Source organism: Hypanus sabinus, chromosome 12, assembly GCF_030144855.1.
Source record: "Hypanus sabinus isolate sHypSab1 chromosome 12, sHypSab1.hap1, whole genome shotgun sequence".
NCBI lineage: Eukaryota > Metazoa > Chordata > Chondrichthyes > Myliobatiformes > Dasyatidae > Hypanus > Hypanus sabinus.
In genome coordinates, this window is record NC_082717.1 from 3,111,406 (window position 1) to 3,133,580 (window position 22,175).

The 22,175-nt window shown below is 46.5% G+C and overlaps 1 protein-coding gene across 1 annotated transcript in view; it reads left to right on the forward strand.

Annotated features, from left to right (window-relative positions):
• LOC132402430 (stathmin-4-like) overlaps positions 1-22,175 on the forward strand; it is a 261,142-nt gene that overhangs the window by 14,832 nt on the left and 224,135 nt on the right. Inside the window, exon 2 of the mRNA XM_059985285.1 lies at positions 12,987-13,063. Coding sequence (XP_059841268.1) covers positions 13,051-13,063 — 13 coding nt within the window. The 5' untranslated portion in view covers positions 12,987-13,050. The remainder of the gene's footprint in view (positions 1-12,986; positions 13,064-22,175) is intronic.

A 22,175-nucleotide genomic window follows, 5' to 3' on the forward strand; every position in this document is an offset into this window, starting at 1 on the left:
CGAATCCCACTCAACCCCATACACCTGCTTTCTCACCATATCCTTTAATGCCCTGACCAGACAGGAAACAATCAACTTCCACCTTAAATACCCTCACAGTCCTTGGCTCCACCTCAGTCTGTGGCAGAGCCCTCCACAGATACACTACTCTCTGGCTAAAAAAATTCCTCCTTATCTCTGTTCAAAAAGGTTGCCCCTCAATTTTGAGGTTGTGCCCTCTAGTTCTGGATACCCCACCATAGGAAACATCCTTTCCACATCCACCCTATCTAGTCCTTCAAAATTCGGTAGGTTTCAATGAGATCCCCCAACATTCTTCTAAATTCCAGTGAGTACAAGCCCACAACTGCCAAACACTCCTCATATGTTAACCCCTAAATTCCCAGAATCATCCTTGTAAACCTCGTGAACCTCCTCTGGACTCTCTCCAATGACAACACATCCTGTCTGAGATACGGGGCCCAAAACTGCTGACAATACTCCAGGTGCAGCCTGACTAGTGTCTTATAAAGGCTCAGCATTATCTCACATAACACACACAAAATGCTGGTGGAACGCAGCAGGCCAGGCAGCATCTATAGGGAGAAGCACTGTCGATGTTTCCGGCCGAGACCCTTCATCAGGACTAACCGAAAGAAACTATCTTTTCTTTCAGTTAGTCCTGATGAAGAGTCTCGGCCCGAAATGTCGACGGTGCTTCTTCCTATAGATGCTGCCTGGCCTGCTGTGTTCCACCAGCATTTTGTGTGTGCTGCTTGAATTTCCAGCATCTGCAGATTTCCTCGTGTCAGCATTATCTCCTTCGTTTTATATTATATTCCCCTTGAAATAAATGCCAACAATTATTTACCACAGACTCGACCTGTAAATTAACTTTCTGAGAGTCTTGCACAAGAATACCTAAGTCCCTCTGCGTCTCTGATGCTTGAACCTTCTCCCCATTTAGATAATAGTCCACACTTCTGTTCCTTTAACCAAAAAGCATTATCATACATTTCCAAACACTGTATCCCATCTGACACTTTTCTGCCCATTCTTCTTCCAATTTGTCTAAGTCCTGCTGCAATCACGTTGCTTCCTCAGCACTACCTACCCCTCCACCTATCCTTGATCTTCAACTGCAGACTTTGCTACAAAGCCATCAAATGCATTATCTAAATCATTGACAAACAATGTGAAAAGTAACAGTCCCAATACTGACCCCCAAGGAGCACCACTAGTCATTGGCAGCCAGCCAGAAAAAGCCCCTTTTTATACCCACTCACTGCCTCCTGCCTGTCAGCCATTCTCTATGCATGCCAGTATCTTTCCTGTAATGCCATGGGATTTTATTTTGTTAAGCAGCCTCCTGTGTGGCACCTTATCAAATGCCTTCTGAAAATCCAGGTAAATGACATCCACTGCCTCTCCTTTGTCCACCCTCCTTGTTACTTCCTTGAAGAACTCTAACAGATTTGTCAGGCAAGGGTTCCCTTCACAGAAACCATGCTGACTTTGACTTATTTTATTATTAGTTTCCAAGTACCTCAAAACCTCATCCTTAACACCAGCACTTTTTCAACCACTGAGGTGAGGCTAACTGGCCGATAATTTCCTTTCTTTTACCTTCCTCCCTTCATAAAGAGTGGAGTGACATTTGCAATCTTCCAGTCCTCCGGGACCATGCCAGAGTCAAGTGATTCTTGAAAGATCATGACCAATGCATCTGTTATCTCTTCTGCAACCACTCTCAGGACTCTGGGATGTAGTCCATCTGGTCCAGGTGACTGATCCACCTTAAGACCTTTCAGTTTGTCTAGCACTTTTCCTTTGTAATAGCAATGGCACTCACTTCTGCTCTCTGACACCCATGGACCTCTGGCACACTGCTAGGGTCTTGCACAGTGAAGACTGATGCAAAGTGCACATTAAATTCATCTGCTATTTCTTTGTTCCCCCATTAGTACCTCAGCAGCATCATTTTCCAAAGGTCCAATGTCAACTCTCACCTCCCTTTTACCCTTTATATAATTGAAAAAAGATTCTAGTATCCTGCTTCATATTACTGGCTAGCATGCCCTTGTATTTCACCTTTCCATATGGCTTTTTCAGTCGCCTTTTGTTTGATTTTAAAAGCTTCCCAATCATCCCACTTCCCGCTCAATCTTGTTATCTTATATGCCCTTTCCTTAGCTTTTTTTGCAGTCAAAAACAGTTGCCTAGTCTTGTCCTTTGAGAACTTCTTCTGTGGAACAGATCTATCCTGCACCTTGTGAACTAATCCCAGAAACTTCAGCCATCTCTGATCTGCCATCATCCCCACCAGCATCCTCCTCCAATCCACCTGGGCAACTAGACCAATCTCTTCTGCCTACACATATCCTTACATTTCCCTCACATTCCTCAGCCCATCCAGACATCTGTAACATTTGCAGAGCACCCCAAGCTGTAATAGTGTCATTCTAACTGCCATGCTACCACAGAGCTAAGCTTTATTTTGCATTCTGTTATTGTTTTAACTTGTTCTCCCTCAATATGACAAGATAGGCAGAACTCAGCATGGTTTCCTTTAAGGAAAATCTTGCCTGACAAACCTAGTGCAATTTTTTGAGGAAATTACAAGTAGGCTAGACAAGGGAGATGCAGTGGATGTTGTGTATTTGGATTTTCAGAAGGCCTTTGACAAGGTGCCACGCATGAGGCTGCTAAACAAGATAAGAGCCCAAGGAATTACGGGAAAGTTACACAAGTGGTTAGAGCATTAGTTGATTGGCAGGAAACAGAGTGGGAATAAAGGGATCCCATTCTGGTTGGCTGCCAGTTACCAGTGATGTTCCACAGGGGTCCATGTTGGGGCTGCTTCTTTTTACATTGTATATCAATGATTTGGATTATGGAATGGATGGCTTTGTGGCTAAGTTTGCTGATGATACAAAGATAGGTGGAGGGGCTGGTAGTGCTGAGGAAACAGAGAGTCTGCAGAGAGACCTGGATAGATTGGGGGAATGGGCAAAGAAGTGGCAAATGAATTACAATGTCGGAAATTGTATGGTCATGCACTTTGGTAGAAGAAATAAACGGGCAGACTATTATTTAAATGGGCAGAAAATTCAAAGTTCTGAGATGCAACGGGACTTGGGAGTTCTCGTGCAGGATACCCTTAAGGTTAAACTCCAGGTTGAGTCAGTGGTGAAGAAGGCAAATGCAATGTTGGCATTCATTTCTAGAAGAATAGAGTATAGAAGCAGGGACGTGATGTTGAGGCTCTATAAGGCACTGGTAAGACCTCACTTGGAGTACTGTGTGTAGTTTTGGGCACCTTATTTGAGAAAGGATGAGCTGACATTGGAGAGAGTTCAGAGAAGATTCACTAGAATGATTCTGGGACACGCTATGCAATGATTTGAACCATATACAAGACAAGTTTTACATGGTATCTTGGTACATGTGACAATAATACCAATTTCAAATCTTTGCTCTGTAATCATTAGTCCACAGGGATGTTAAAAATCCACCCTGTAGGTATGGATGTTGAGACTGCAACCTGGGACAGAACGTTGCATCTCTTCCTGCTGCCATCGGGAAGGAGGTACAGGAGCCTCAGGCCTCACACCACCAGGTTCAGGAACAGTATTACCCCTCAACCATCAGGCTCCTGAACCAGAGGGGTAACTTCACTCGCTACAACACTGAACAGTACCCACAACCTATGGACTCGCTTTCAAGAAATCTCCATCTCATATTCTCAACATTTAAGACCATAAGACCATACAAATTTAGGAACAAAATTAGGCCATTTGGCACATTTCATCATGGCTGATCCATTTTCCCTCTCAGCCCCAACCTCCTGCCTTCTCTCCGTATCCCTTCATGCTCTGACCAATCAAGAATCTATCAAACTCTGCCTTAAATATACCCGATGACTTGGCTTCCAGTCACCTATGGCAACGAATTCCACAGATTCACCATCCTGTGGCTAAAGAAATTCATCCTTGTCTCCATTCTAATTGGATGTCCCTCTGTTCTGAGGCTTTGTCCTCTGGTCTTAGACTCCCCCACCATAGGACTCACCCTCTCCATATGCACTCTATCAAGGCCTTTCACCATTCAATGAGGTCCCCTTCATTCTTCTGAATTCCAGTGAGTACAGGCCCAGAACCATCAAATGCTCCTCATATAACAAGCCTTTCAATTTAGAATCATTTTTGTGAACCTCTTTTACACCCTCTTTAGTTTCAGTATATCTTGTCTAAGATAAGGAGCACAAAACTACTCACAATTCTCCAAGTGAGGCCTTGCCAGTGGTTTATAACATTACAACATTACATCCTTGTTCTTATATCGTAGTCCTTTTGAAATGAATGCCAATATCTCATTTGCCTTCCTCACCAGCGACTTAACCTGCAAATTAACTTTTAGGGGATCCTGTATGAGGACTCCCAATTCCCTTTGCACCTTGTTTTTTTTAAATTTTCTGTCCAAATAGTCAACCCTTTTATTTCTTCTTCCAAGGTGCATGACCATAGACTTCCTGCCACTGTATTCCATGTGCCATTCTGTGCCCATTCTCCTCATCTGTCTAAATCCGTCTGTACCCTCCCTATATCCTGAAAACCACCTGGCCCTCCACCTATCTACATATCACCTGCAAATGGCCTCAAAGCCGTTTACCCCATCGTTCAAATCATTGATATGTATTGCTTATTTATTCATTATTATTATGGTTTTTTTCCCACTTTTTGAATTTTAACCGTTTGTTGTCTTTAGCACATTGGATGTTTGTCTATCTAGTTGTGTGTGTTATTTCATTGGTTCTATTGTGTTGCTGGTAGTTACAAAGATGAATCTCTGGATTGTATATGGTGATATATATGTATTTCGATAATAAATTTACTTTAAACTCTGAACATCCAGCTGCTGGAAGGCTTCCTCTCTCCAACACCCATTTCTGGGCCTTGCCCTGAGCTCCCAGCAGAGGGAGCCAGCTCTCCGTCCCAACCCCGGCAGACGCTCCCGCCACACCGGGCTCCTCACGTCCTGCCTGCCTTTCAGCCCCATCTTTGCTCATCCTGTACGAAGGGGTCAGAGAAAGAAGAGGGACCTGTCGATAAGCTGGAGACAGGCAGTGGAGGGGTCCGTCCGGGCTGACCGCCTGGCAATGCTCAGAGGGTATTGCACGTTGCACCCACGGGTAGCAGGTGTTCGGGCACTGCTGGGCACTTGGGGGGGTGGGGGGGGGGTAAATGGCATCTTCGATGAGAATGGGAAGTTAGTTCAGTCTGTCTCAGTCAGGAATTATCTGATTTATATTAGTAATGTGATGGTGCAATGGACTGCAGTGTGCTTTAAAAATTACACACACACACCCTTATACAGACACACACTCTCTGTGTGCTGAATGAATCTGTTCGAAAGGATGCTCCGCTGCTTATTCAGTAGGTTATGAAGCGGACATGTCCGATTGTTCATAATGGATAACGGTTTGTGTAGTGACCTCCTCTCCACCACTAGCTCAAAAGAATCCAGGTTGTGGCCAAGGACGTATCCAGCCTTTCTGATGAGTTTAGTTTGCATCACCAGCTCTGATGCTGCTCCCCCAACATAAAGCCACAAAGAAGACTGCAGTCGCTACAACAGACTGGTGGAAGATCTCCAACATCCTGCTTCCTTAGAATCTCAACTTCCTTAGAAAATAGAGTCAACTCCTACCCTTCAAGAAAAGGAGTAGAGATAACCCAGGAAATTATAGACCAGAGAGTCTGACTTCAGTGGTGGGTAATTTGTTGAAGATCCTGAGGGGCAGGACTTTTGAGCATTTGAAGAGGTCGTGCCTTACGAGCCTGTTTGAATTCTTTGAGGATGTGACTAAACACATTGATGAAGGTCAAGCAGTGGATGTAATGTGTATGGATTTCAGTAAGACATTTGATAAGGTTCCCCATTCAGAAAGTAAGGAGGCATGGATCCAAGGAGGCCGTGCTTTGTGGATCCAGAATTTGCTTGCCCACAAAAGGTGATCGTAGATGGTTTATATTCTGCACTGAGGTCAGTGATCAATGGTGTTCTGCAGGGATCTGTTCTGGGAGCCTTCCTCTTTATAAATGACCTGGATGAGGAAGTGGAGGATGGGTTAGTACATTTGCTGGTGACACAAAGGTTGGAGATGTTGTGGATAGTGTGGAGGGCTGTCAGAATTTACAGTGGGACATTGATAGGATGCAGAACTGGGCTGAGAAGTGGCAGATGGACTTCAACCCAGATAAGTGTGAAGTGGTTCATTTTGGTAGGTCCAATTTGAAGACAGAATATAGACAACTTTTTTTTAAAAAGGAGGGAGAGAGAAACCGGGGAATTATAGACCCATTAGCCTGACATCGGTGGTGGGGAAAATGCTAGTCAGTTATCAAAGATGTGATAACAGCACATTTGGAAAGCGGTGAAATCATCGGACAAAGTCAGCATGGATTTGTGAAAGGAAAATCATGTCTGACGAATCTTACAGAATTTTTTGAGGATGTAGCTAGTAGAGTGGATAGGGGAGAACCAGTGGATGTGGTATATTTGGATTTTCAAAAGGCTTTTGACAAGGTCCCACACAGGAGATTAGTGTGAAAACTTAAAGCACACGGTATTGGGGGTATGGTATTGATGTGGATAGAGAATTGGTTGGCAGACAGGAAGCAAAGAGTGGGAGTAAACGGGACCTTTTCAGAATGGCAGGCAGTGACTAGTGGGGGTACCACAAGGCTCAGTGCTGGGACCCCAGTTGTTTACAATATATATTAATGATTCAGACAAGGGAATTAACTGCAGCATCTCCAAGTTTGCGGATGACATGAAGCTGGGTGGCAGTGTTAGCTGTGAGGAGGATGCTAAGAGGATGCAGGGTGATTTGGAGAGGTTAGGTGAATGGGCAAATTCATGGCAGATGCAATTTAATGTGGATAAATGTGAGGTTATCCACTTTGGTGGCAAGACCAGGAAGACAGATTATTATCTGAATGGTGGCTGATTAGGAAAAAGGGAGGTGCAACGAGACCTGGGTGTCATTGTACACCAGTCATTGAAGGTGGGCATGCAGGTACAGCAGGCGGTGAAAAAGGCAAATGGTATGTTGGCATTCAGAGCAAGAGGACTCGAGTACAGGAGCAGGGAGGTTCTACTGCAGTTGTACAAGGCCTTGGTGAGACCACACCTGGAGTATTGTGTGCAGATTTGGTCCCCTAATCTGAGGAAAGACATTCTTGCAATTGAGGGAGTACAAAGAAAGATTAATTCCTGGGATGGCAGGACTTTCATATGAAGAAAGACTGAATTGACTGGGCTTACACTTGCTGGAATTTAGAAAATTGAGGGGGGATCTTATTGAAATGTATAAAATTCTAAAGAAATTGGACAGGCTAGATGCAGGAAGATTGTTCCCGATGTTGGAACAAGGGGTCACAGTTTAAGGATATAGGGGAAGCCTTTTAGGACCGAGGTGAGGAGAAACTTCTTCACACAGAGAGTGGTGAATCTGTGGAATTCTCTGCCACAGGAAACAGTTGAGGCCGGTCCTTTGGCTATATTTAAGAGGGAGTTAGATATGGCCCTTGTGGCTAAAGGGATCAGAGGGTATGGAGAGAAAGCAGGTACAGGGTTCTGAGTTGGATGATCAGCCATGATCATACTGAATGGTGGTGCAGGCTCGAAGGGCCGAATGGCCTACTCCTGCACCTACTTTCTATGTTTCTATAATATAAATGGTAAGACTTTTAGCAGTATGGATGATCTGAGAGATCTTGGGCTCTGTGTTGATAGGACATTCAAAGTTGCTGTGCAGGTTGACAGCATTGTCAAGAAGGTGTATGGTGTGTTGGAATTCATCAACCATGCGATTGAGTTCAAGAGCCATGAGGCAATGTTGCAGCTATATAGGACCTTGGTCAGACCCCACTTGGAGTACTGTGTTCGTTTCTGGTCACCTCACTACAGGAAGGATGTGGAAGCCATAGAAAGGGTGTAGAGGAGATTTACAAGGATGTTGCCTGGATTGGAGAGCATGCCTTAAGGGAATAAGTTGAGTGAACTCGACCTTTTCTCCTTGGAGTGGTGGAGGATGAGATGTGACCTGATAGAGGTGTATAAGATGATGAGTGACATTAGTCGTGTGGATAGCCAGAGGCTTTTTCCCAGGGCTGAAATGGCTAACATGAGAGGGCATAGTATCGATAAGATGTTAGGGTTTCACACAGCGAGTGGTGGGTGCGTGGAATGCACTGCTAGTGAAGGTGGTAGAGGTCTTTTAAGAGCCTTTAGGGTCTTTTAAGAGCCTCTTGGATAGGTATATGGATCTAAGAAAAATAGACAGCTATGTGCTAGGGAAATTCTAGGCAGTTTCTAGAGTAGGTTACATGGTCGGCACAACATTGTGGGCCGAAGGGCCTGTAATGTGCTGTAGATTTCTATGTTGTATGTTCTTGTAATAACCTTGGGGTTGGTTTTCCAGTCAAGTCTGCTGTCAAGGTGAATTCGCAAGTATTTGTACTCCACCACCACAACAACCTCTCCCAGAATGTATACAGGACTCCCAGACCACCTGGCTTAAGGACAGAGTCTACCCGCTGTTCTATCATTATTGACTGGCTCCTTAGAATATAGAACCGCACAGCAAAAGAAACAGGCCCTTATGCCTACAGAGCTGTGCCAAACTTATTAAGCTAGTAATCAAATGGCCAACTGAACTAATCCTTTCTGCCTGCACAACGTCCATACCCTTCCAATATCCTCTCATTCATGTGTCTTAAACTTCTCTTAAATGTCCCTGATGTAACTGCCTCTACCACCACCCCAGGCAGGGCATTTCAGACACCCACCACTCTGTATTTTTAAAAAAATCATTCTCTCACATCTCCTTTGAACTGCCCTCTTCTCACCTTAAAGGCATGGCCTCTGGTATTAGAACATCTCAACCCTGGGGAAAAAATCCTGTCTGTCCATAATCTTATAGACCTCCATCAGTTCTCCCATCAGCCTCCACCGCTCCAGAAAAACAACCCAGGTTTGTCCAAGCTCTTGTTAAAGCATGTGCCCTCTAAACCAGGCAGCATCCTGGTGAACCTCTTCAACACAGCTCCAACATCTTTCCTATAGTGGGTAGATGTATAGCAGGAACAGCAGCTCTGCCATACTCCTGATGCAGACTAACTTGAGTTTTATAAAGCTGTAACATAACTTCCTGACTTCTGAACTCAATTCCTCGACTAATAAATGTACAAATGCCATTTGCCTTCTTAACCACCTGTGTAGCCACCTTCAGGGGGCAAGGAACTTGGACCTCAAAATCCCTCAGCTGATGAACGGCCTTGCCCTGGACAGTGTACTGTCTCTGGACAGAGTCTTCCCAGTACAATAAGATGGACTTTTGGCCCAATCATCCTCATCATTTTGGCCTTTCATCTTATTATTTACCTGCTCTCCACTTCCATGTACTTGTTACACTATAAAACCATAAGATATAGGAGTATAAGTAGTCCATTGAGTCTGCTCCACCATGGGCTGAACCAATTATTATAGTCATCCCCACTCCCCTGCCCTCTCCCCATACCCTTTGATGCCCTGGCTAACCAAGAACCTATCTATCTCTGCCTTAAATGCACCCAATAACTTGGCCTCCACAGCTACTCATGGCAACAAATTCCACAGATTTACCACCCTCTGTCTAAATTAATTTCTCCACACCTCTGTTCTAAATGGATGTCCTTCAATCCTGAAGTCATGCCCTTTGTCCTAGCCTCCCCTACCATGGGAAATAACTTTGCCATATCTAATCTCTTCAGGCCTTTTAACATTTGGAACATTTCTATGAAATCCCCCCCTCATTCTCCTGAACTCCAGGGAATACAGCCCAGGAGCTACCAAATGTTCCTAATATGGTAACCCTTTCATTCCTGGAATCATTCTCGTGAATCTTCTCTGAACCCTCTCCAATGTCAGTATAAACTTTCTAAAATAAGAAGCCCAAAACAGCACACAATACTCCAAGTGTGGTTTCACGAGTGTCTTATAGAGCCTCAACATCTCATTCCTGCTCTTATATTCTATATCTCTAGAAATGAATGCCAACATTGCATTCGTCATCTTCACCCCCGACTCAGTTTGGAGGTTAACCTTTAGGGGATCTTGCACAAGGTCTCCTAAGTCCCTTTGCATCTCTGCATTTTGAATTCTCTCCCCATCTAAATAACAGTCTGCCACTTTCTTTCTTCCACCAAAATGCATGACCATACACTCTTCAACATTGTATTTCATTTGCCACTTCTTTGCCCATTCCCCTAAACTATCTAAGTCTCTCTGCAGGCTCTGTTTCCCCAACACTACCCGCTCCTCCACCTATCTTTGTATTATCGGCAAATTTGGCCACAAATCCATTAATCCACAGTCAAAATCATGACATACGTCGTAAAAAGCAGTGGTCCCAACACTGACCCCTGTGGAACTCCACTGGTAAATGGCAGCCAGCCAGAATAGGATCCCTTTATTCCCACTCTCTGTTTTCTGCCGATCAGCCAATGCTCCACCCATGCAGTAACCTCCCTGTAATTCCATGGTCTCATATCTTGCTAAACAGCCTCATGTCCGACACCTTGTCAAAGCCCTTCTGAAAATCCAAGTACACCATGTCTACTTCAACTCCTTTGACTACCTTGCATGTAATTTCTTCAAAGAGTTGCATTAGGTTTGTCAGTTCAGACTTCCCTTTCAGGAAACCATGCTGGCCTTGGCCTTCCTAAAATATAGATAGATACAGGCCTTTCAGCCCACAAAGTTGTGCTGAACATGTCCCTACCTTAGAAATTACCAGGGTTACCCATAGCCCTCTATTTTTCTAAGCTCCATATACCTATCCAAAACTCTCTTAAAAGACCCCATCGTATCCACCCCCACCACCGTCACCGGCAGCCCATTCCACGCACTCGCCACTCTCTGAGTAAAAAAACTGACCCCTAACATCTCCACTGTATCTACTCCCCAGCAACATAAACCTGTGCCCTCCTGTGGCAGCCATTTCAGCCCTGGGAAAAAGCCTCTGACTATCCACATGATCAATGCCTCTCATCTCATACACCTCGATCAGGTCACCTCTCATCCTCCATTGCTCCAAGGAGAAAAGGCCGATTTCAGTCAATTTATTCCCTTAAGGCATGTCCTCCAATTCAGGCAACATCCTTGTAAATCTCCTCTGCACCCTTTCTATGGTTTCCACATCCTTCCTGTAGTGAGGTGACCAGAACTGAGCACAGTACTCCAAGTGGGGTCTGACCAGGGTCCTATATAGCTGCAACATTACCTCTCGGCTCCTAATTTCAATTCAACAATTGATCAAGGCCAATGCACCGTATGCCTCTTTCCACACAGTCAACCTGCGCAGCTGCTTTGAGTTTCCTATGGACTTGGACCCAAGATCCCTCTGATCCTCCACACTGCCAAGAGTCTTACCATTAATACTGTATTCTGCCATCATATTTGACCTACCAAAATGAGCCACTTCACACTTATCTGGGTTGAAATCCATCTGCTCTTCTCAGTCCATTTTCGTATCCTATCAATGTCCTGCTGTAACCTCTGACAGCCCTCTACAGTATCCACAACATCCCCAACCTTTGTGTCATTAGCAAATTTACTAACCCATCCCTCCACTTCCTCATCCAGGTCCAGAGTAAGGGTCCCAGAACAGATCCCTGAGGCACACCACTGGTCAGTGACCTCCATGCCGAATATGTCCTGTCTACAACCATTCTTTGCCTTCTGTGGGCAAGCCAGTACAAAGTAATGTCCCCTCACATCCCATGCCTCCTTACTTTCTCAATAAACCTTGCATGGAGTACTTCATCAAATGCCTTGCTGAAATCCATATACACTACATCTACTGCTCTTCTTTCAAAGTGTTTAGTCACATCCTCAAAATTCAATCAGACTCATAAGGCACGACCTGCCCTTGATAAACCCATGCTGACTATTCCTAAGCATATTATCCCTCTCCAAATGTTCATAAATCCTGCCTCTCAGGATCTTCTCCATCACCTTACCAACCACTGAAGTAAGACTCATTGGTCTATAATTTCCAGGGCTATCTCTACTCCCTTTCTTGAATAAAGGAACAACATCCGCAAGACTCCAATCCTCCAGAACATTCCCCCGTCCTCATTGATGATGTAAAGATCATCACCAGAGGTTCAGCAATCTCCTCCCTCGCCTCCCACAGTAGCCTGGGGTACATCTCATCCGGTCCCGGTGACTTATCCAACTTGATGCTTTCCAAAAGCTACAACACATCCTCTTTCTTAAGATCTACATGCTCAAGCTTTTCAGACCACGGCAAGTCATCACTACAATCACTTCTCATCTGCCTCCAGATACTCCATAATCTCATCTCTATCAATTGATTCCAACATATTCCCAACCACTAATGTCAGGCTAACAGGTCCATAGTTTCCTTTCTGCTTCCTGCCACCCTTCTTAAATGTCGGAGTAACATTTGCAATTTTCCAGTCATCTGGTACAATGCCAGAATTTATCGATTCTTCAAAGAACATTGTTAATGCCTCTGCAATCTTTCCAGCTACATCCTTCAGAACCCGAGGGTGCGTTCAATCAGGTCCAGGAGATTTATCCATCCCTCAGACTCTTGGGCAGATATAGCTAATATCATTCAAAGGTGATTGGAGGAATGTTGGAGAGGCTGAGCTTTGTGAGAGGGGGAATTCACAGGAGATGGCTCCACCCAACCCCTGCACCTGAACTACTGGGGAACCAGATATACTGGCCCAGTAATGTGGCGCTAACACACTCACAGTGTGAAATAACAGCGGTAATGTACAGCAATGAGACCCAGCTGTCCAGGTACAACCAGCTCCAGTCGGCAGGCAAACCACACACAGGCCCAAACAGCGGTATTGCCACATTTTATGCAGCCTTTCCCACTGAATTTGGTGTTTAATTCCCTCTACCTTTCCTTTCTTTCACAGGTGGACACAAGGAATTCGCAATCTCCATCCAGTGTTTTTGGATCTGCTGATCACAGCAGTCACCATGTCTCTGTCTGGTATGTATCACCTGTCCTCACAAACTCCTCATCCCTCACCGTGAACGTGTCCATCTCACTGTCCAGTCTTAATCACCCTGTACTCACAAACTCCTCATCCCTCACTGTGAACGTCCCCATCTCACTGTCCAGTGTGTATCACACAGTCGGCACAATCTCCTCATCCCTCAGTGTGAACATGTCCATCTCACTGTCCAGTGTGTATCACACTGACCTCACAATCTACTCATCCCTCACTGTAAAAATGTCCATCTCACTGTCCGGTGTGTATCACCCTGTCCTCACAATCTCCTCATCCCTCACTATGAACGTGTCCATTTCACAGTCCGCTGTGTATCACCCTGACCTCACAATCTCCTCATCCCTCACTGTGAACGTCTCCATCTCATTTTCCGGTGTCTATCACCCTGTCCTCACAATCTCTTCATCCCTCACTGTGAACGTGTCCATCTCACAGTCTGGAGTATATCACACTGTCCTGACAATCTCCTCATCCCTCAATGTGAACGTGTCCATCTCACTGTCCGGTGTGTATCACCCTGTCCTCACAATCTCCTCATCCCTCACTGTGAAACCGTCCAACTCACTGTCCAGTGTGTATCACCCTGTCGTCACAATCTCATCATCCGTCACTGTGAATGTCTCCATCTGACTGCCCTGTCTGTATTACCCTATTCACACAATCTCCTCATCCCTCACTGTGAAACCGTCCATCTCACTGTCTGGTGTGAATCACCCTGTCATCACAATCTCCTTGTCACTCACTGTGAACATGTCCACCTCACTGTCCTGTGTATAACACCCTGTCATCACGATCTCCTCATCCTTCACTGTGAACGTCTCCATCTCACTGTCCGGACTGTATCACACTGTCCTCACAATCTCCTCATCCTTCACTGTGAACGTGTCCATCTCACTGTCCTGTGTGTATCACCCTGTCCTCAAAATCTCCTCATCTCTAACTGTGAACATGTCCATCTCACTGTCCTGTGTGTATCACCCTGTCCTCAAAATCTCCTCATCTCTAACTGTGAACATGTCCATCTCACTGTCCAGTGTGTATCACACTGTCCTCACAATCTACTCATACCTCACTGTGAACGTCTCCATCACACTGTCCTGTGTGTATCACCCTGTCCTCACAATCTCCTCAGCCCTCCCTGTGAACGTGTGTATCTCACTGACCGTTCTGTATCGGCCTGTCCTCAAAATCTCCTCATCGGTCACTGTGAATGTCTCCATCTCACAGTCTGGTGTGTATCACCCTGTCCTCACAATCTCCTCTTCCCTCACTGTGAACATGTCCATCTCACTGTCCTGTGTGTATCACCCTGTCTTGACAATCTCCTCATCCATCACTGTGAACGTGTCCATCTCACTGTCCTGTGTGTATCACCCTGTCCTCACAATCTACTCATACCTCACTGTGAACGTCTCCATCACACTGTCCTGTGTGTATCAGCCTGTCCTCACAATCTCCTCATACCTCACAGTGAACATCTCCATCTTCCTGTCCGGATTGTATCACCCTGTCCTCTCAATCTCTTCATCCCTCACTGTGAAACCGTCCATCTCACTGTCCTGTGTGTATCACCCTGTCCTCTCAATCTCCTCATCCCTCACTGTGAACATGTCCATCTCACTGTCCGATGTGTTTCACACTGTCCTCACAATCTACTCATACGTCACTGTGAACGTCTCCATCTCACTGTCCTGTGTGTATCACCCTGTTCTCACAATCTCCTCATCCCTCACTTTGAACGTGTCCATCTCACTGTCCAGTGTGTATCACCCTGTCCTGGCAATCTCCTCATCCTTCACTGTGGAAGTATCCATCTCACAGTCCTGTGTGTATCACCCTGTCCTCACAATCTCCTCATCCCTCACTGTGAACGTGTCCATCTCACTGTCCTTTGTGTATCACCCTGTCCGCACAATCTCCTCATCCCTCACTGTGAACGTGTCCATCTCAATGTCCGGTGTGTTTCACCATGTCCGCACAACCTCCTCATCCCTCACTGTGAACGTGTCCATCTCACTGTCCTTTGTGTATCACCCTGTCCGCACAATCTCCTCATTCCTCAGAGTGCACGTGTCCATCTCACTGTCCGGTGTGTTTCACCATGTCCGCACAATCTCCTCATCCCTCACTGTGAACGTGTCCATCTCAATGTCCTGTGTGTATCACACTGTCCTCACAATCTACTCATACCTCACTGTGAATGTCTCCATCTCACTGTCCTGTGTGTATCAGCCTGTCCTCACAATCTCCTCATACCTCACTGTGAACATCTCCATCTCACTGTCCGGTTTGTATCACCCTGTCCTCACAATCTCCTCATCCCTCACTGTGAAACCGTCCATCTCACTGTCCTGTGTGTATCACCCTGTCCTCTCAATCTCCTCATCCCTCACTGTGAAGATGTCCATCTCACTGTCCTGAGTGTTTCACCCTGTCCTCACAATCTCCTCATCCCTCACTATGAACATGTCCATCTCACTGTCCTTTGTGTATCACCCTGTCCGCACAATCTCATCATCCCTCAGTGTGAACGTGTCCATGTCACTGTCCGGTGTGTTTCACCCTGTCCGCACAATCTCCTCATCCCTCACTGTGAACGTGTCCATCTCACTGTCCTGTGTGTATCACCCTGTCCTCACAATCTACTCATACCTCACTGTGAACGTGTCCATCTCACTGTCCTGTGTGTATCACCCTGTCCTCACAATCTACTCATACCTCACTGTGAAACTGTCCATCTCACTGTCCAATGTGTTTCACACTGTCCTCACAATCTACTCATACCTCACTGTGAAATTCTCCATCTCACTGTCCTGTGTGTATCACCCTGTTCTCACAATCTCCTCATCCCTCACTTTGAACGTGTCCATCTCACTGTCCAGTGTGTATCACCCTGTCCTGACAATCTCCTCATCCTTCACTGTGAAAGTATCCATTTCACAGTCCTGTGTGTATCACCCTGTCCTCACAATCTCCTCATCCCTCACTGTGAACGTGTCCATCTCACTGTCCTGAGTGTATCACCCTGTCCTCACAATCTCCTCATCCCTCACTGTGAACATGTCCATCTCACTGTCCTTTGTGTATCACCCTGTCCGCACAATCTCATCATCCCTCAGTGTGAACGTGTCCATCTCACTGTCCGGTGTGATTCACCCTGTCCGCACAATCTCCTCATCCCTCACTGTGAACATCTCCATCTCACTGTCCGGTTTATATCACCCTGTCCTCTCAATCTCCTCATCTTTCACTGTGAAACTATCCATCTCACTGTACGATGTGTTTCACACTGTCCTCACAATCTACTCATACCTCACTGTGAAATGCTCCATCTCACTGTCCTGTGTGTATCACCCTGTTCTCACAATCTCCTCATCCCTCACTGTGAACGTGTCCATTTCACTGTACGGTGTGTATCACCCTGTCCTCACAATCTCCTCATCCCTCACTGAGAATATGTCCATCTCACTGTCCTTTGTGTATCAACCTGTCCGCACAATCTCCTCATCCCTCAGTGTGAACGTGTCCATCTCACTGTCCGGTGTGTGTCACCCTGTCCGCACAATCTCCTCATCCCTCACTGTGAACGTGTCCATCTCACTGTCCTATGTGTATCACACTGTCCTCACAATCTACTCATACCTCACTGTGAATGTCTCCATCTCACTGTCCTGTGTGTATCAGCCTGTCCTCACAATCTCCTCATACCTCACTGTGAACATCTCCATCTCACTGTCCAGTTTGTATCACCCTGTCCTCTCAATCTCCTCATCCCTCACTGTGAAACCGTCCATCTCACTGTCCTGTGTGTATCACCCTGTCATCTCAATCTCCTCATCCCTCACTGTGAACGTGTCCATCTCACTGTCCTTTGTGTATCACCCTGTCCGCACAATCTCCTCATCCCTCACTGTGAACGTGTCCATCTCACTCTCCGGTGTGTTTCACCCTGTCCGCACAATCTCCTCATCCCTCACTGTGAACGTCTCCATCTCACTGTCCTGTGCGTATCAGCCTGTCCTCACAATCTCCTCATACCTCACTGTGAACATCTCCATCTCACTGTCCAGTTTGTATCACCCTGTCCTCTCAATCTCCTCATCCCTCACTGTGAACATGTCCATCTCACTGTCTGATGTGTTTCACACTGTCCTCACAATCTACTCATACCTCACTGTGAATGTCTCCATTTCACTGTCCTGTGTGTATCACCCTGTTTCCACAATCTCCTCATCCCTCACCTTGAACGTGTCCATCTTACTGTCCAGTGTGTATCACCCTGTCTTGGCAATCTCCTCATCCTTCACTGTGAAAGTATCCATCTCACAGTCCTGTGTGTATCACCCTGTGCTCACAATCTCCTCATCCCTCACTGTGAACGTGTCCATTTCACTGTCCGCTGTGTATCACCCTGTCCTCACAATCTCCTCATCCCTCACTGTGAACGTCTCCATCTCACTGTCCTGTGTGTATCACCCTGTTCTCACAATCTCCTCATCCCTCACTTTGAACGTGTCCATCTCACTGTCCAGTGTGTATCACCCTGTCCTGGCAATCTCCTCATCCTTCACTGTGAAAGTATCCATCTCACAGTCCTGTGTGTATCACCCTGTGCTCACAATCTCCTCATCCCTCACTGTGAAGGTGTCCATTTCACTGTACGGTGTGTATCACCCTGTCCTCACAATCTCCTCATCCCTCACTATGAACATGTCCATCTCACTGTCCTTTGTGTATCACCCTGTCCGCACAATCTCATCATCCCTCAGTGTGAACGTGTCCATCTCACTGTCCGGTGTGTTTCACCCTGTCCGCACAATCTCCTCATCCCTCACTGTGAACATCTCCATCTCACTGTCCGGTTTGTATCACCCTGTCCTCTCAATCTCCTCATCCCTCACTGTGAACATGTCCATCTCACTGTCCTGAGTGTTTCACCCTGTCCTCACAATCTCCTCATCCCTCACTATGAACATGTCCATCTCACTGTCCTTTGTGTATCACCCTGTCCGCACAATCTCATCATCCCTCAGTGTGAACGTGTCCATCTCACTGTCCGGTGTGTTTCACCCTGTCCGCACAATCTCCTCATCCCTCACTGTGAACGTGTCCATCTCACTGTCCTGTGTGTATCACCCTGTCCTCACAATCTCCTCATACCTCACTGTGAACGTGTCCATCTCACTGTCCTGTGTGTATCACCCTGTCCTCACAATCTACTCATACCTCACTGTGAAACTGTCCATCTCACTGTCCAATGTGTTTCACACTGTCCTCACAATCTACTCATACCTCACTGTGAAATTCTCCATCTCACTGTCCTGTGTGTATCACCCTGTTCTCACAATCTCCTCATCCCTCACTTTGAACGTGTCCATCTCACTGTCCAGTGTGTATCACCCTGTCCTGACAATCTCCTCATCCTTCACTGTGAAAGTATCCATTTCACAGTCCTGTGTGTATCACCCTGTCCTCACAATCTCCTCATCCCTCACTGTGAACATGTCCATCTCACTGTCCTTTGTGTATCACCCTGTCCGCACAATCTCATCATCCCTCAGTGTGAACGTGTCCATCTCACTGTCCGGTGTGATTCACCCTGTCCGCACAATCTCCTCATCCCTCACTGTGAACATCTCCATCTCACTGTCCGGTTTATATCACCCTGTCCTCTCAATCTCCTCATCTTTCACTGTGAAACTATCCATCTCACTGTACGATGTGTTTCACACTGTCCTCACAATCTACTCATACCTCACTGTGAAATGCTCCATCTCACTGTCCTGTGTGTATCACCCTGTTCTCACAATCTCCTCATCCCTCACTGTGAACGTCTCCATATCACTGTCCTGTGTATAACAACCTGTCCTCACAATCTCCTCATCCCTCACTGTGAACGTGTCCATCTCACTGTCCTTTGTGTATCACCCTGTCCGCACAATCTCCTCATCCCTCACTGTGAACATCACCATCTCACTATCCGGTGTGTATCACCCTGTCCACACAAACTCCTGATCCCTCACTGTAAACATGTCCATCTCAGTGTCCGGTGTGTATCACCCTGTCCTCACAATCTCCTCATCCCTCACTGTGAACGTGTCCATCTCACTGTCCTGTGTGTATCAGCCTGTCCTCACAATCTCCTCATCCCTCACTGTGAACGTGTCCATGACACTGTCCGGTGTCTATCACCCATTCATCACGATCTCCTCATCCTTCACTGTGAACGTCTCCATCTCACTGTCCGGACTGTATCACACTGTCCTCACAATCTCCTCATCCTTCACTGTGAACGTGTCCATCTCACTGTCAGGAGTGCATCACCCTGTCCTCAAAATCTCCTCATCTCTAACTGTGAACATGTCCATCTCACTGTCCAGTGTGTATCACACTGTCCTCACAATCTACTCATACCTCACTGTGAACGTCTCCATCACACTGTCCTGTGTGTATCACCCTGTCCTCACAATCTCCTCAGCCCTCCCTGTGAACGTGTGTATCTCACTGACCGTTCTGTATCGGCCTGTCCTCAAAATCTCCTCATCGGTCACTGTGAATGTCTCCATCTCACAGTCTGGTGTGTATCACCCTGTCCTCACAATCTCCTCTTCCCTCACTGTGAACATGTCCATCTCACTGTCCTGTGTGTATCACCCTGTCTTGACAATCTCCTCATCCATCACTGTGAACGTGTCCATCTCACTGTCCTGTGTGTATCACCCTGTCCTCACAATCTACTCATACCTCACTGTGAACGTCTCCATCACACTGTCCTGTGTGTATCAGCCTGTCCTCACAATCTCCTCATACCTCACTGTGAACATCTCCATCTTCCTGACCGGATTGTATCACCCTGTCCTCTCAATCTCTTCATCCCTCACTGTGAAACCGTCCATCTCACTGTCCTGTGTGTATCACCCTGTCCTCTCAATCTCCTCATCCCTCACTGTGAACATGTCCATCTCACTGTCCGATGTGTTTCACACTGTCCTCACAATCTACTCATACGTCACTGTGAACGTCTCCATCTCACTGTCCGGTTTGTATCACCCTGTCCTCTCAATCTCCTCATCCCTCACTGTGAACATGTCCATCTCACTGTCCTGAGTGTTTCACCCTGTCCTCACAATCTCCTCATCCCTCACTATGAACATGTCCATCTCACTGTCCTTTGTGTATCACCCTGTCCGCACAATCTCATCATCCCTCAGTGTGAACGTGTCCATCTCACTGTCCGGTGTGTTTCACCCTGTCCGCACAATCTCCTCATCCCTCACTGTGAACGTGTCCATCTCACTGTCCTGTGTGTATCACCCTGTCCTCACAATCTACTCATACCTCACTGTGAACGTGTCCATCTCACTGTCCTGTGTGTATCACCCTGTCCTCACAATCTACTCATACCTCACTGTGAAACTGTCCATCTCACTGTCCAATGTGTTTCACACTGTCCTCACAATCTACTCATACCTCACTGTGAAATTCTCCATCTCACTGTCCTGTGTGTATCACCCTGTTCTCACAATCTCCTCATCCCTCACTTTGAACGTGTCCATCTCACTGTCCAGTGTGTATCACCCTGTCCTGACAATCTCCTCATCCTTCACTGTGAAAGTATCCATTTCACAGTCCTGTGTGTATCACCCTGTCCTCACAATCTCCTCATCCCTCACTGTGAACGTGTCCATCTCACTGTCCTGTGTGTATCACCCTGTCCTCACAATCTACTCATACCTCACTGTGAAACTGTCCATCTCACTGTCCAATGTGTTTCACACTGTCCTCACAATCTACTCATACCTCACTGTGAAATTCTCCATCTCACTGTCCTGTGTGTATCACCCTGTTCTCACAATCTCCTCATCCCTCACTTTGAACGTGTCCATCTCACTGTCCAGTGTGTATCACCCTGTCCTGACAATCTCCTCATCCTTCACTGTGAACATGTCCATCTCACTGTCCTTTGTGTATCACCCTGTCCGCACAATCTCATCATCCCTCAGTGTGAACGTGACCATCTCACTGTCCGGTGTGATTCACCCTGTCCGCACAATCTCCTCATCCCTCACTGTGAACATCTCCATCTCACTGTCCGGTTTATATCACCCTGTCCTCTCAATCTCCTCATCTTTCACTGTGAAACTATCCATCTCACTGTACGATGTGTTTCACACTGTCCTCACAATCTACTCATACCTCACTGTGAAATGCTCCATCTCACTGTCCTGTGTGTATCACCCTGTTCTCACAATCTCCTCATCCCTCACTGTGAACGTCTCCATATCACTGTCCTGTGTATAACAACCTGTCCTCACAATCTCCTCATCCGTCACTGTGAACGTGTCCATCTCACTGTCCTTTGTGTATCACCCTGTCCGCACAATCTCCTCATCCCTCACTGTGAACATCACCATCTCACTATCCGGTGTGTATCACCCTGTCCACACAAACTCCTGATCCCTCACTGTAAACATGTCCATCTCACTGTCCTATGTGTATCAGCCTGTCCTCACAATCTCCTCATCCCTCACTGTGAACGTGTCCATGACACTGTCCGGTGTCTATCACCCATTCATCACGATCTCCTCATCCTTCACTGTGAACGTCTCCATCTCACTGTCCGGACTGTATCACACTGTCCTCACAATCTCCTCATCCTTCACTGTGAACGTGTCCATCTCACTGTCAGGAGTGCATCACCCTGTCCTCAAAATCTCCTCATCTCTAACTGTGAACATGTCCATCTCACTGTCCAGTGTGTATCACACTGTCCTCACAATCTACTCATACCTCACTGTGAACGTCTCCATCACACTGTCCTGTGTGTATCACCCTGTCCTCACAATCTCCTCAGCCCTCCCTGTGAACGTGTGTATCTCACTGACCGTTCTGTATCGGCCTGTCCTCAAAATCTCCTCATCGGTCACTGTGAATGTCTCCATCTCACAGTCTGGTGTGTATCACCCTGTCCTCACAATCTCCTCTTCCCTCACTGTGAACATGTCCATCTCACTGTCCTGTGTGTATCACCCTGTCTTGACAATCTCCTCATCCATCACTGTGAACGTGTCCATCTCACTGTCCTGTGTG